At 36.8% G+C, this 14,281-nt stretch overlaps 2 protein-coding genes across 6 annotated transcripts in view; one reads left to right on the top strand and one right to left on the bottom strand.

Annotated features, from left to right (window-relative positions):
• Positions 1-9,454, top strand: part of CACNA1D (calcium voltage-gated channel subunit alpha1 D) — a 356,488-nt gene extending 347,034 nt beyond the window's left edge. For 3 of the 4 annotated variants that reach the window (XM_075073231.1, XM_075073232.1, XM_075073233.1), the window contains 3 exons: positions 2,749-2,870; positions 5,678-5,998; positions 7,247-9,454. In XM_075073231.1, the coding sequence (XP_074929332.1) occupies positions 2,749-2,870; positions 5,678-5,998; positions 7,247-7,540 (737 nt within the window). In that variant the 3' untranslated portion in view covers positions 7,541-9,454. Of the gene's footprint in view, positions 1-2,748; positions 2,871-5,677; positions 5,999-7,246 lie in introns of those variants that run through there. The other variant, XM_075073234.1, reaches the window with a different exon arrangement.
• Positions 470-14,281, bottom strand: part of CHDH (choline dehydrogenase) — a 37,416-nt gene continuing 23,604 nt past the window's right edge. Inside the window, exon 9 of one of the 2 annotated variants that reach the window (XM_075073235.1) lies at positions 470-825. The gene's annotated coding sequence lies outside the window, so the exon portion shown is untranslated. Of the gene's footprint in view, positions 829-14,281 lie in introns of both variants that reach the window. The other variant, XM_032794309.2, reaches the window with a different exon arrangement.

A 14,281-nucleotide genomic window follows, 5' to 3' on the forward strand; every position in this document is an offset into this window, starting at 1 on the left:
TAGTTTATCAAGGGTCACAGCTGATTCTCCATCACTGGAAATTTTCAAATCAGGAGTGGATGTTTATAAAAGATGTGCTCTAGGAATAATATTTGGGAAGTTCTGTGGCCTGTGTTATACAGGACGTCAGACTAGATGATTACAATTGTCTTTTCTGGCATTCAAATATGTTTTTCGTAATAGCATGGAATGGCTTCTTACTAGGGCTGTCAAGCGATTAAAAAAATTAATCGCGATTAATTGTGTGATTAAAAAGATCAATCAATTGTGCGATTAATCACACAGTTAAACAATAATAGAATACCATTTATTTAAATATTTTTGGATGTTTTCTACAGTTTTAAATATATTGATTTCAATTACAACACAGAATACAAAGTGTACAGTGTTCACTTTATATTTATTTTTGATTACAAGTATTTACACTGTAAAAAAAACCACAAAAGAAATAGTATTTTTCAATTCACCTAATACAAAAGTACATGCTGATAATGGGTTCTGCTTGATAATGATCCAAAGCAGAGCTGACCGACACATGTTCATTTTCATCATCAGAATCAGATGCCACCAGCAGAAGGCTGATTTTCTTTGTTGGTGGTTCGGGTTCTGTAGTTTCCGTATCTGAGTGTTGCTCTTTCAAGTCTTCTGAAAGCAAACTCCACACCTTGTCCCTCTCAGATTTTGAAAGGCACTTCAGATTCTTAAACCTTGAATCGAGTGCTGTAGCAATTTTTAGAAATCTCACATTGGTACCTTCTTTGTGTTTTCTCAAATCTGCAGTGAAAGTGTTCTTAAAACAAACGTGTTTTGGGTCATCATCCAAGACTGCTATAACACGAAATATATGGCAGATTTCAGGTAAAAGAGAACAGAGTCATACAATTCTCCCCCAAGGAGTTCAGTCACAAATGTAATTAATGCATTTTTTTTTAACAAGCATCATCAGCATGGAAGCATGTCCTCTAGAATGGTGGCCAAAGAATGAAGGGACATACAGATGTTTAGCATATCTGACATGTAAATACCTTGCAATGCCAGCTACAGAAGTGCCATGCAAATGTCTGTTCTCACTTTCAGGTGACATTGTAAACAAGAAGCAGAAGGCATTATCTCCTGCAAATTTTAACCATACTTGTTTTTCTGAGCCATTGGCTGAAGTAGAGTTGAGTGGACTTGTAGGTGCTAAAGTTTTACATTTTATTTTTGAATGCAGTTTTTTTTGTACATAATTCTACATTTATAAATTGCACTTTCATGATAAAGGATTGCACTACAATACTTGTATGAGGTGAACTGAAAAATACTACTACTTTTGTTTTTTACAGTGCAAATATTTGTAATAAAAATATAAAGTGATCACTGTACACTTTGTATTCTGTGTTGCACTTGAAATCAATATATTTGAAAATGTAGAAAACATCCAAAAATATTTAATAAATTTCAATTGGTATTATATTGATTAATCTTTTTAATCTCAATTAACTCAGACAATTAACTCACAAATTAACTGCGATTAATTGACAGCCCTATTTCTTACCTGTCTCAATATTAAAAACATGTTTAGCACAAAAAACTACTACTTTGATTTGTGTAACATTTACAAAATTACACATTACATTTACAGTTGGGAACCCCAGTGTGCACAGTTGCAACACTCACACTATAGAAACTCCTTTATATTTACAAATAGTTTATTAATACATTTAGCACAGTCTCAAACACCCCGGATCAGTAAGGTAGAGAGAGATACTACAGAATATACATCTGCACACTCATATACTCACACCATCCCTTGTAGAACAACTTGAAATGTTAGTCATCATCTTCCTCATAACCAGTGGCCATCATTCTACACCTCCCCGGGACTACATCTCCTCCTTCTTATCACCCCTAGGCTGGGTTATAATATGTTGTGCTGATGCCACTATGTTTGATGCATATGCAGTAGGGGATTTCCTTATTTGTATTTCCTCACCTTACTAATGTATCTTTTTTTCTAGAGGTTAGTATATCAGTGATCTGAACTTATTGTTATATACATTAATTCATTACCATGGGCCTTCTATGGTTAGGATCTATGGACGTAGCTCATGCACCTGTTATATACGTCAATTCATTGCCATGACACTCAAGTGGTTGGATCATGTATCTGTGGCCAGAACTTCTCTTTAAACACTCTGTTTTCAGCTTCCCAATACTTAAATTTTGAACAGATAAACAGCCAGTGGAAATCCTAGAAATCCTGTCGTTCAGAGGTCATAGGCCCTAAGTCTTATGCTGACTTGATGAAGCTAATGTCTTACAGGATACAGGCCTGTAGGTTCCTTGCATTACTGCTGAATATAATGCAAAGCACTGAATATAATAAAGGCAAGCTAGCCCACTGGGCTACAATGAGGAACTTAAAGCTTCAGTGAAGAAATAATTGTTATTTTAACTATACACAAGAAGCTTACAATATACAGCTAAAGTCAAGCGCCTTTCCCAGTCTTTTCTAAAGTGCACACTTTGAACCCTTCCTGAATTTTACCTCTGTTAACAAACACAACTTCCACCTCCTGTATATCCAGTTTGGGTATTGAGCTGCCTGCTTCAGTAAGTCAACAGAGCCCATTTAAATCTGTTCCATCAGGAGCAATACGTGCTAATAATCTGAAGGGTGACACTTGACCCATACTGGAATTTGGAAATACTTGACATTGGGAATGATCATCATCATTTTACTAATGAAACATTGTTACATTGTAGCAAATCGCCGCTCTTCCTTCAACTTTGAATGCCTCCGCAGACAAAGCAGTCAAGATGAGATACCTCTCTCTCCTACTTTCCACCACCGCACTGCTTTACCACTGCATTTAATGCAACAACAGGTAATTAAAAAATCTTTATTAACTGATGTTGAATTAAACCAATTTAGCAAGGATCTTGTACCTCCTGGCTTCATGACTCTTTGAAAGCCCATTGGTCAGCTCTGTACTTTGCCTGTGTACCCCTGACTTACTTCCAAATAGCTGTGTACCTCACTGTCTTTGCTGTAGTTGCCAGAAACAAGGCCTTCTGAAGCTGTACCTTCAGAAATGACAGCTTCAGATATTGTAGATGATCTGACACCAACCATCAGAAATATTCTTGGGGATGCCATAAAAATATGATGCTCCCAACCACTCTAAATGCCCACAGATTAAGGAATATCCTTAGGTACTTGGTCTTTTAGCCACTCTATTAATAGCACTGCTGTTCCTCAGGCTTTTTAATACAAGAGTATATTGGCACAACTGCTACAGGTATATGGTTATTCTACAGCTGATGCCCTTTCAAAGCCTTCCTCTGCAGCAACATTACCATCTATTTTACAAGCACTGCACTTTGCCATGCCCAGGTTTACTTTTCATCTTTTCTTTGAGAGAAGTTCGACTGGTCTTTTTTTCATGCAGTCTGAGATCTTGACAGCTGTTTCATTTTTTAAATATATAAGCTTAGTCCCTTCAGGCCTATCAAATAGGGATCAAGAGTAGTTAAAAATGACTAAACTGTACTGATGTCTATACCCTGGAATATAGAGTAATAGGTGGTCACTGTAATGTATGACAATGGTGGAGTCTATGTCTGGAATAATGAAAACATTTTAAAGCACTGGCAATATATTCAATATATACTAATAACCCTCACCACAGCTCCCTCCTTATACCGTATCCCATCTGCATGAATCAGCTATCACTTACTGCTTTCATTGGTGTTTACTTTCTCATATGGCATTTGGTTTAAACTACATACTTTGTTCTGTGAGGTGTTGAACTTCACTACGTTCTATGATTTCTAGATCAACGTTCAAATAGAATGAAATTGTTTGCTGTTGTATCATGGGACAAATTTTCAGCAGTGTTAGTCCCCTTTACACTGCTCTGATTGTATGGTGGATGGCCCAGAGGGTTTGCTGGAGCCAGAGCAGCTCTTGGACTGAACTGTATCATGCCATCTGGGCAGGCCCCAGGGAGCCAGAAAATATAAGGAGCTTAAAGCCAATTTAAAGTTTAAAACCAGATTCTTCCTCACTTGTTCCTGCAGGAAGGGAGGAGCAAAGATCAGGGACTATAGTCTGTTTGCCTTACTTGCTGAATATTAGGGCTGTCAATCGCAGTTAACTCATGCGATTAACACAAAAAAATTGTGATTATAAAAAAATTAATCATGATTAATCACAGTTTTAATTGCATTGTTAAAAAATAGAATAGTAATTGAAATTTATAAAATATTTGATGTTTTTCTACATTTTCATATATAATGTATTACACGTTATAACTGAAATCAGTGTATATTTTTTATTATAAATATTTGCACTGTAAAATGATAAACAAAAGAAATAGTATTTTTCAATTCACCTCATACAAGTACTGTAGTGCAATCTGTTGTGAAAATGCAACTTACAAATGTAGATTTGTTTTGTTATATAACTGCACTCAAAAACAAAACAATTTAAAACTTCAGCGCCTACAAGTCCATTCAGTCCTACTTCTTTTTCAGCCAATCACCACGAGACAAACAAGTTTGTTTCTATTTACAGAAGATAATGCTGCCCTCTTCTTATTTACAATGTCACCAGAAAGTGAGAACAGGCATTTGCCTGACACTTCTGTAGCTGGCATGATCAGGTATTCACGTGCCAGATATGCTAAACAGAAGTCTTAAAAGAGCAACACTCTACTGCAGAAACTACAGAACCTGAACCACCAAAAAGGAAAAACAACCTTCTGCTGGTGGTATCTGACTCAGATGATGAAAATGAACATGCGTTGGTCTGCTCTGCTTTGAATTGTTATCAAGCAGAACCCATCATCAGCATGGACGCTTGTCCTCTGGAATGGTAGTTGAAGCATGAAGGGACATATGAATCTTTAGTGCATCTGGCACGTAAATATCTTGCAATGCTGGTACAACAGTGCCATGTGAAAGCCTGTTCTCACTTTCAGGTGATGTTGTAAACAAGAAGTGGGCAGCATTATCTCCTGCAAAAATAAACAAACTTGTTCGTCTGAGCAATTCGCTGAACAAGAAGTAGGACTAAGTGGACTTGCAGCCTCTAAAATTTTATATTTTATTTTTGAATGTAGTGGGTTTTTTTGTAGATAATTCTTCATTTGTAAGTTCAACTTTCATGATAAAATGATTGCACTATAGTACTTGTATGAGGTGAATTGAAAAATACTTTTTTTGTGTTTTTACAGTGCAAATACTTGTAATCAAAAGTAAATGTAAAGTGAGTACTGTACACTTTGTATTCTGTGTTGTAATTGAAATCAATCTATTTGAAAATGTAGAAAACATCCAAAATTATTTAAACGGTATTCTCTTCATGTTTAACAGTGCGATTAATCGCAATTAATATTTTTAATCGCTTGACAGCCCTACTGAATATATTTTATTAAGCAAATATTCAGTCATAGTGTATCAAACAAGGTTTGGTCAATAAAAGATCCACTAGATAGATACTTGTCTATGTTGACGATTAATTTATTTCAGTTCCTCCCCATCTTTTATATTGTCAAGTATCAAACATATAAAATGTTGCTTCTCATAGCTGTCTAAATAATTAGATTGGATTTGAAATGAGGAATAAGCCTGACTACAGGATTGTTTGAGGTACGCTAACTCTTGTCTTATCTTTACTTCCCTTTACCAGGTCATGGCAGTTGCAGGTCTGGATTCCAGTAAAGCTCACAGACATTCACCAAGTCGTTCAACACGTTCCTGGGCCACCCCACCAGCTACCCCACCCAACCGGGACCGTACTCCATATTATACACCTCTAATCCAAGTTGACAGGGCTGAATCTACAGAGCAGATGAATGGCAGCCTGCCTTCTTTGAATAGGAGCTCCTGGTATACAGATGACCCTGATATTTCCTACCGAACATTCACACCAGCCAATCTAACTGTACCTAATGACTTTAGACATAAACATAGTGACAAACAGAGAAGTGCAGACAGTTTGGTAGAAGCGGTAAGTACTGAATAATTCCTGAAATAGCCAAGTGTGTCTGTTCATTTTGTGTTAATTTTACTATACACTTGGCACAAGACCACACACTGGATTGTAGTTAATCCTCATATTTCACTAGAAATATTGTATTTCAAATTCAAAATTCCCAAAAAGTCTTTCGATAATGTAGGGGAAAAGACCAGCTCCTCAGCTACTGTAAATCAAAGCTCCACTGAATCCCCACCTGAGGCCTTGGTCATAGCATGACTGACAGAGAGAGAACATGTTGACAGCTTGGTCCCAGGAACTAATGTATTAAAGTATAAAACAAAGAGGGAATGAAAATTCAGAGCACTTCAAGAATATGACTTAAAACAAGATTTCACTGTTGGCTAAATACTAAGAATTAGACACTGCGCTGCCATAATGGCTTAGCGAAAAGGAATGGCACAAGGCACCTGTCCTCCTGGTGCTTTCCAAAGTCATCAGAGTCCTTGCATTAACTTGTTAACCTGAACACAAGGGTTGTGCAAAGATATGGAAGGGGTGAGCTGATGAGGCATGCCCATTGCACTTCCAGGAAATGGCACAGTAGTTTCTTTACATGTACTCTCAGGAATATAATGAATTAGTAAGCATTTTTTTGTTTATTTACAAAGCTTTAAAAAGAAACAATACTATGGAGGGTGCTGAGAATGATCATTATTATTACTCTCCCAGCTGTAAAATGTTATTGAACATCCTTATCAGTTTAGCTAAGTAGCATGTATCATGCTCAGGAATATAATTTTCAGTCTCCTTATCTCCAACATCAGTTCCCTTCCACAGCTGTGAACCAGATACAACATAATTGTCATCTACAGAAAACATTTTAGCTGAAATTTTATTATATACTTGAAGTTTTGTTGCCTAATGTGGCTTCAAGCAGAATTCTTCCTTAAATTTTATTATAGTAATCCAGTTTCTAGTGTATGTTTATCAAGGGGTTGATTCAATTTAAACCTCCTATTGAAGAACTGAATGTCATGCATTGTCAGTGACATCCTTACTATGTTGGTAAAACCCTCTTTGGGGCCATTTGACTATTGCAAACACAAGTTAATTACATGTAAGATTTTGTTCTGGTTGCCCTAGTGACTTCAGCTCATCGAATCTCTTGGGCTTTGCACCTAAGCTATCCAGGAGAAACATGAAGCATGCTGTGTATTTATTTATAACCTGCTCTTCATTCTAAACATTGGATCCACATTTACCCTATTTCTTTTTCAGGTACTTATATCTGAAGGCCTAGGGCGGTATGCAAAGGACCCTAAATTTGTTTCAGCTACTAAACATGAGATTGCTGATGCTTGTGACATGACTATTGATGAGATGGAAAGCGCAGCAAGTAACCTTCTCAATGGAAATATTAGCAATGGGACCAATGGGGATATGTTCCCCATTTTAAGCAGGCAAGATTATGAACTTCAAGACTTTGGTCCTGGTTATAGTGATGAAGAACCAGACACTGATAGATACGAAGAAGACTTGGCTGATGAAATGATATGCATTACAACCTTATAGTATTTAGCAAGAAACAAATAAATAATTTTTAATAACAGAAAAAGTGCCTCATAGTTCAAAGATGATAGGCACTAGTTGGAATGAATAACTAATCAAGCTTTGTACAAGTGATGTCACACCTCAAGGAAGCCATAATTTATTTATCAGTAAATGTCTCCAGGTTGTTGAAATGTGATCACAGCTGTAGTACATCAAGTCCTTTACCAAGAATCTTCATTTCCTCAGTAGGAATAGAGTTATGTAAAACCAAGCTGATTCTGTAGATCCCATTTCCAGAGGACTAGAGGAGAGTTCTGAGGTGTAATATCTTGCCTGTCTTTCAAACTTGTGCTGCTGTCATTCATAGTGAAGCAGGAGTTTCTGAATGAAAAATGTGTGTAGGTCTAGCACAAAAATATGTGGTGAAGACCACTATGTGAGACAGGTGATGGCAATCAAAAGTGTCATTACCTCAGCATTCAGTGACATATCAAATGTTCACTGCATTCAGCATATCCGTTCTAATATTGTTTTCAAACTTGCCTCCTGATTTATTTTTCTTAATGCTCTTCAAAAATATGTCAAACTCTACCTACCAGAAATCATTGGAAAAAAGAACCTAAAAACATTTCTGTCATATGTAACATTAGTTTACATAGGAAAATATCATTCAGATAGTCTGTTTTATGACTATCATGTTAAGGGCAAATTATACTGGAATAATTGCATTCTTACTAATGCACTTGCAACCAGGTTAAAGTAGAATTAGTTAAGATAGTTTGTTAAAAATTATATAGTAGAAATTACTGTAAATGAATTGTAATATACAATAATTTGTATTTGTAAAGAGATGTTCTATATTTTGTAATTATTGTACCGTAATTGAACTGCAGCAATATTTATGAAACCTAATTATTGTAATTCTCCGCAGAATTCTAGATATAAGTATTTTTACTTGGAATATATAGAGCTATAGGATAAATATTTAACTAGAGCCACCACTCAATGTAAATCTCTTTTTGGGTAAAGTGTCAGGTTTAGAGAAACTTGACGATATTCAGATTTTATAAAATATTTTGAGTCAATAAGAATCTCTCTTTACATAAGGGATGCACAGATGTCTATTTTCAGTCTTATATTCAGAAAGTTAAAAGAATGGAAATGATCTCCTAACGTTTTTGACTGACAATAAGCTGTGATCTTTTTATTATCAATATCCTCAAAGTATAGATAAATACTAGGTCATTTTTTTCAATTAATTAAGCCTTCATTGGTCTTGAGACATTTATAATTTTATCACAATTAAACTGACCGAGTAGCCTAATTCTATATTCGGAATATGAGGCAGAACAATTTTGCACGTGGATGAAAATGTCTTAATTCCAATCCTGTATACTAATTATTCTGCTCATAATAAAAAACAAGATAAAAGGACTCTCCACAGAACCCCAATCAGGTTCCTGATATGTAAAAATACTACTTTATTGCCTCTCCTCTTTTGCTGTTCTATGGGCAGATTATATACTTTAAAGGATTTATTTTTATGCAATTTAAAGAGGACTTAGGTTTTGTTCATAATGCAGTAAAACCCTGATATGAATTCCTGATACAAATACAATTTTGGGGGGAAATGGCAAAATCTTCTATTTTATTAACACTGAATAAAATTGACTTGCACTGCCAAGTTACCTTATCAGGGTTTACCTGTACTTAACAAGCTAGGTAACAATTCAGTTCACATTTTTAAAATGTGACATATAAAACATGTCAATAAATATTTTGTACATAATGAAAGTTTGCTATGGATACCTTACAGACCTCTTCTTGAATCATTCTTATTTCAAATGCCAGGATAATAACTTAAGGGTTTGTAAATTATTTCTTGATCTACATCATTTTGTATTAAAGCAAATGCAAAATGTTCTTCAGAATAAAACCGTGTAATAATTTTATTATACTTGGGGCTCCTTTGTCTAACACTTTCAACCAGTGTAATCTCCAAAAGTTAAACTCTTACTGTAGCATTCGGCGTATCGGTGGTCTTTCATTTGGAAAATGCACTCCTAAGGATTATGCTATTCTAGCCTAAACTTTTTATGAATCATTGATCTGAAGTATATACAACATTCATTTAAAGCTGAGAAGGCATTTTGTGTGTAAAAGGAAAGCAGTATCAGGCCTCAAACAAAGAATTTTTTAAAAAGTAACATATAACAAATAGGAAAATTTTCCTAAAAGCCCCTACAGGCTGTGTCAGACTGACTCCTGCATACATGCCACCTCCTTCCAGAATGTGCTTGGTTAGGTTGTTTAGTCTCAGTCACAGAACACTTTGGAAGTCAAGAGAATAAAGTTTCCGTATCAAATGAGATCACTGTAAAATTAGTGTGGGTCAGACTCTCGGAGAGGTGTATGATGATGAAGCTCCACAGATTTCGTTGCCCCCCCCCCACCCCCCTCTGAAAAATCAGCTCCTTTAAGGTGTTTGAGGTTGGATGCTGAAAATCACTTGTCACCTTAGAAACTCAGCCTAAATTTCTTCACTACAGTGACTCCTGCTAACATATTCCAAATTCTGTAGATACTGGACATGTCATGTTTATAACTATAAGGTCCCAGCCCTCCGACATATTCTTCCCAGGTGGAACCCCATGCTTGCACAAAGTTATGCTGTCTTCACTGGGATGCTACACACATACATTTTTTTATATGATTAGTGTTTACCCCTGACTATTCTGGTTAGACAGCCTCTTCTTAGGGCAGAATTACTATTTTGCATGAAAACAGAGGTTTTTAAAAAACTGTAAGAAAAATCTGGTTATGATATACCAGATATTCAATCTTTTTTAAAAAAATATGAGAATATATTAGGATACATAAAATATCCTTTCTGCTCAGTTATGGCACTGTAAGAGTGAAATAGTTTCTCTCTATATATTAAAATCTTGCTAATTAGATTCGATAACTCACTAATTTCCCAAGTAAATATAGGAAATACTCAGGTAACCTTAACTATTCATTTAAGCAAACTTGGCGGGTTTTGGGGGGGAAGGTGTGTGTGTGTGTGCGTGCATAATGGCTCTAGACATTAATAAAACATTATATAGTTTCCAGTCATCAATGCACAGTCAGCCCAAACACAGGCAAATATGAACAATGAACAATGTAATCTAGTATTTCAACAGTATCTTCTGGGAGCCTGGAGGACAGAGGCCTAGAAAGTGGTGTCATCCTCATAATCTGAGAGAACTTCTCATTTTAAGTTTATTTTTTAAATAAGATGCATAAATGCATTTCTGTTTCTGAAATGAAGATAGGTACAATTAAATTAGGTCTATTATAAATTTTGTAGTACAATCTGACCCATCAGGTTTGATAGCGGCATGCTTCAATTATAGTTACACATCTCTTGTTAGCCGCTCAGCTGAAACCACACCTTTGCAAGCAGGCTTTAGACTATAAAGGCTTTACATGAAAACTCAGGCTATAGAAACAACTGACTGGGGTTTTTTCCCCTCAAGAGACTAACAAAATACAGTTTTACACATACTGCTAATTTTCTTCTGTTTTTGAAAGCAATTTCCACACAGAAGAAAAGATGAAATAAGAATATTTAGACAAAATGCTGTTTTTGACCAATTTTCATTTGTTTAACCCTTTTTGTTATGCTGAATATTTGTGCATGAATAATATGGTCTGCCAGGGACCTCAACCTATGTCTGAGACACTTATTGCCACGGTAATGGCTCTAGCAAGATTCAACAGAAGGCTTAGGTGGCACAACAAAAAGAATGAACAATGCCTACACAGCACAGAGTTACAGTGAAAATGCTGGCTATGGTTAATGACATCAAAGTTCTCAGCTCAAATAGTTTTTGTTGTAACTAACTACCTTAGCACATGGAAGGCTCTTTAGGCAGGATGCGTCTGCTTATTTGGGAGTGTCCATAAATTATGTAACACATTTTTTGGTGATTTTTTTTCAAGAGCCACTCACCTCTCCTCATAACACTGAAACAAATACTGTCATACAAAATTAAGGCCCCACCCAGGCAGCTACATCATTTATGGAAAACCCCTTTAAAGGAAAATATGTAAGTAGATGGGGCTGACGACGTTACTCAAATACACACCATAGCAAAAAAAGCATTTATCATATAAAAAGGCAGAGCCAGATTCTCTGGATCAGCCAAGCTGTGCTCAGAGTAAAGAAGGCATGGTGGAGTAAAGTGCCTTTAATATATCTTTATGCTTTCCCAGTGCTGGCACTGCTAGGTACCAGCCCAGTCCCCAGAATATGTTAAAGCATATTAAACCATTAGCCCCCAGCAGCCATTACAGCAGCCTAGGATGTGTTGGAGCTGAGGACCAACTACCCCAGAATACAACAGCAGCAGCCACAGGGGGTGATACAGGAATCACTTATTACCATAGGTAGGCAAAATTCTCATTGGCCAAATTATTGCCTTTAAGGCTACTTTGCACCAAAGGAATGCCACAAAGCAGCCCTGCATTCTGAAGCATTGAGGTCTAAATCAATAAAGCAACTAGAGTAGCATGACCATGAAAATATGGTAAGGCTAAAGGATTGACCAAATATTGCAATATGTACATGTATTTGTGGGTACAGGAAAAAATGTATTTGAGGACTTGTTTTTAATTATGTGATTGACCATTATAATAAGGTGTATATATAAAAAGCACAATTGCAGCTGCGTATGCAAAATTTACTCTGCCATTTCCTGACCTTTTAAATGCTCTACTATGATAACACAGCATTCACTTAATGAAGTATAGGATGCATGTATGGTTATATCACACTGTAGCTAGGGTATGCGCTGCAATAATATAAACAATTCCTATGCCAAAAATGTGACCCTGGTTTACTATACTAGTAATCATCACGTATAAGGACTTCAATCACTATGCAGCCTTTCAAAACTGCTCCCCATAGCATTTGCACACTGCTGTGGCAAGTGTGGCCGATACATATTATTATTTGTAATGGTGTGGTACTGCTTAGTCTAAATGCCAGACAGAAAGTCAACACTCTGCATTTTTTACTTGAAAATTTTGAATGCAATAGTACCAAGTGAAAATATTTCACAATAAAAGGCACAGCATATATAAGTCTCATCCTACACACAGCTGCCCGCCCCACAGGGTTGCATCAGATAGGTTGACTTATAAACAGAGTAGATAGTCTAACACCTAATACAACGTTATTGCTCTTCTCCTACCAACAGTATGTATCATGCAGAAAGGGTTTACCTGTCTCATTATGGAAGAGTGTTCAGTGCTGTCATCATCTCTCTTCAGTTTCATTGTTTACGTTTTATGCAATTGCTCTAACACAGCATGTTTTCCCTCGGTTAATTATAGGGCTCCACTAGTGCTTTGCAGCAGCACCAGGTAAGAATATCTGCCTAGAACATCTGCCGTTCTTCCTTTAGCCAACTTTTGAGTCAGCAGGTTTTTTTTTTTGTACAACCTGCTTAAACTGTAAAATTCCATTTTTCTGGAGTAAATTAGTCTGCTGTTCATTGAAGACTCAAGCAAGCTTTAAAGTTATTTATTTACAGTTGTAAGAACTGTATTTACTGTACTTTCATCAATTTCCAATGTCTGCTGTCTGCTAAGCTAGCTCCTTCTGCGTTTAATAATCATGTTTGTCCTTTACATGTTGGTAATAGTCCCTGGCTTAAGATAATACTGTCTTTCACGATGTCTTAGCCGTAGAAGCACTAGCTCTATTATTTGACATTTACTTGCTCAGCAATTATATTTGTAGGATTTCTTTTAGTTCACAAACTATTTAATAAATCCACATTCTTCTGCTATTAACGTTTTAGGTCTTTTTTAAAACTAGCACAGGAATCCTAGAAATGACCTCACCGCACATGAAGTGGGGCAGGGCTATTGTCCAGTGTGTAGGAAAAGATGTGTGGTACCTTTAAGGGCTAGATAGATAGAGAGCTGCAGCAGCTTCAGACCAGATCAGTTTGAGGATATTAACCCATTTCCCCCTCTCCTGCAGGTGACTGGAAGAAAGGGGAGACTATTTAGATCCATGTTGGTGCTATAAAAGCCCTTTTTTACTTGGGCCAGGTGGTGCAACACTCCTCCCCCCTGCCCCCACAAGATAGCAATTAAAACACCAGGTTTTGTCATGATACACTGTGGGCATTATTTGCTTCTTTCTTGGGCGGGGCTGGGAAGGAATTTTTTCCTTCATCTCCAGATTGGTCAGGGTGAGGGGCTTTTTTGCCTTCCCCACAGTGTATTGCGGGCTCACTTGTACCAAGTGAAAATGGGGGATTAGGCTATGATGTCGCAGCTCAGTATGGGAAAGATGTCCAGTGCAGATACTCCATTGGGAAGGTCCATGGTGCTCCTTGGTAAAGGTTTTAAAGGAGGGGAAATGGGGGCAAGATGGGGTTTCACGATTCTTATGACAGGTATGGCAAGGAGTCAACTCTCCCACCAACCCTCATTCAAGTGGGAGAGGGTCATGAGGTTCCAGAAGCAGACTGGCTGTGGACCAGGACAAGTAAAGGGGAAGAGATGACAGAAACTCCCCTTGCCCCCATCATATGTAAATGATTATGGAATTATCTGCACTGTACACTTTTATCTGCCGGGTACTCCCTGATGTTTGGGAATGAACTTGCAGCCTAACTAAACCACCTCCAGTGTCTCCACTCCTCCTTCTGGCATATCCAGACAACAGATAATTTCTATATGGGAACTTAATTATGAATG

This window comes from Chelonoidis abingdonii, chromosome 17 (genome assembly GCF_003597395.2).
Source record: "Chelonoidis abingdonii isolate Lonesome George chromosome 17, CheloAbing_2.0, whole genome shotgun sequence".
Classification (NCBI taxonomy): Eukaryota; Metazoa; Chordata; order Testudines; family Testudinidae; genus Chelonoidis; species Chelonoidis abingdonii.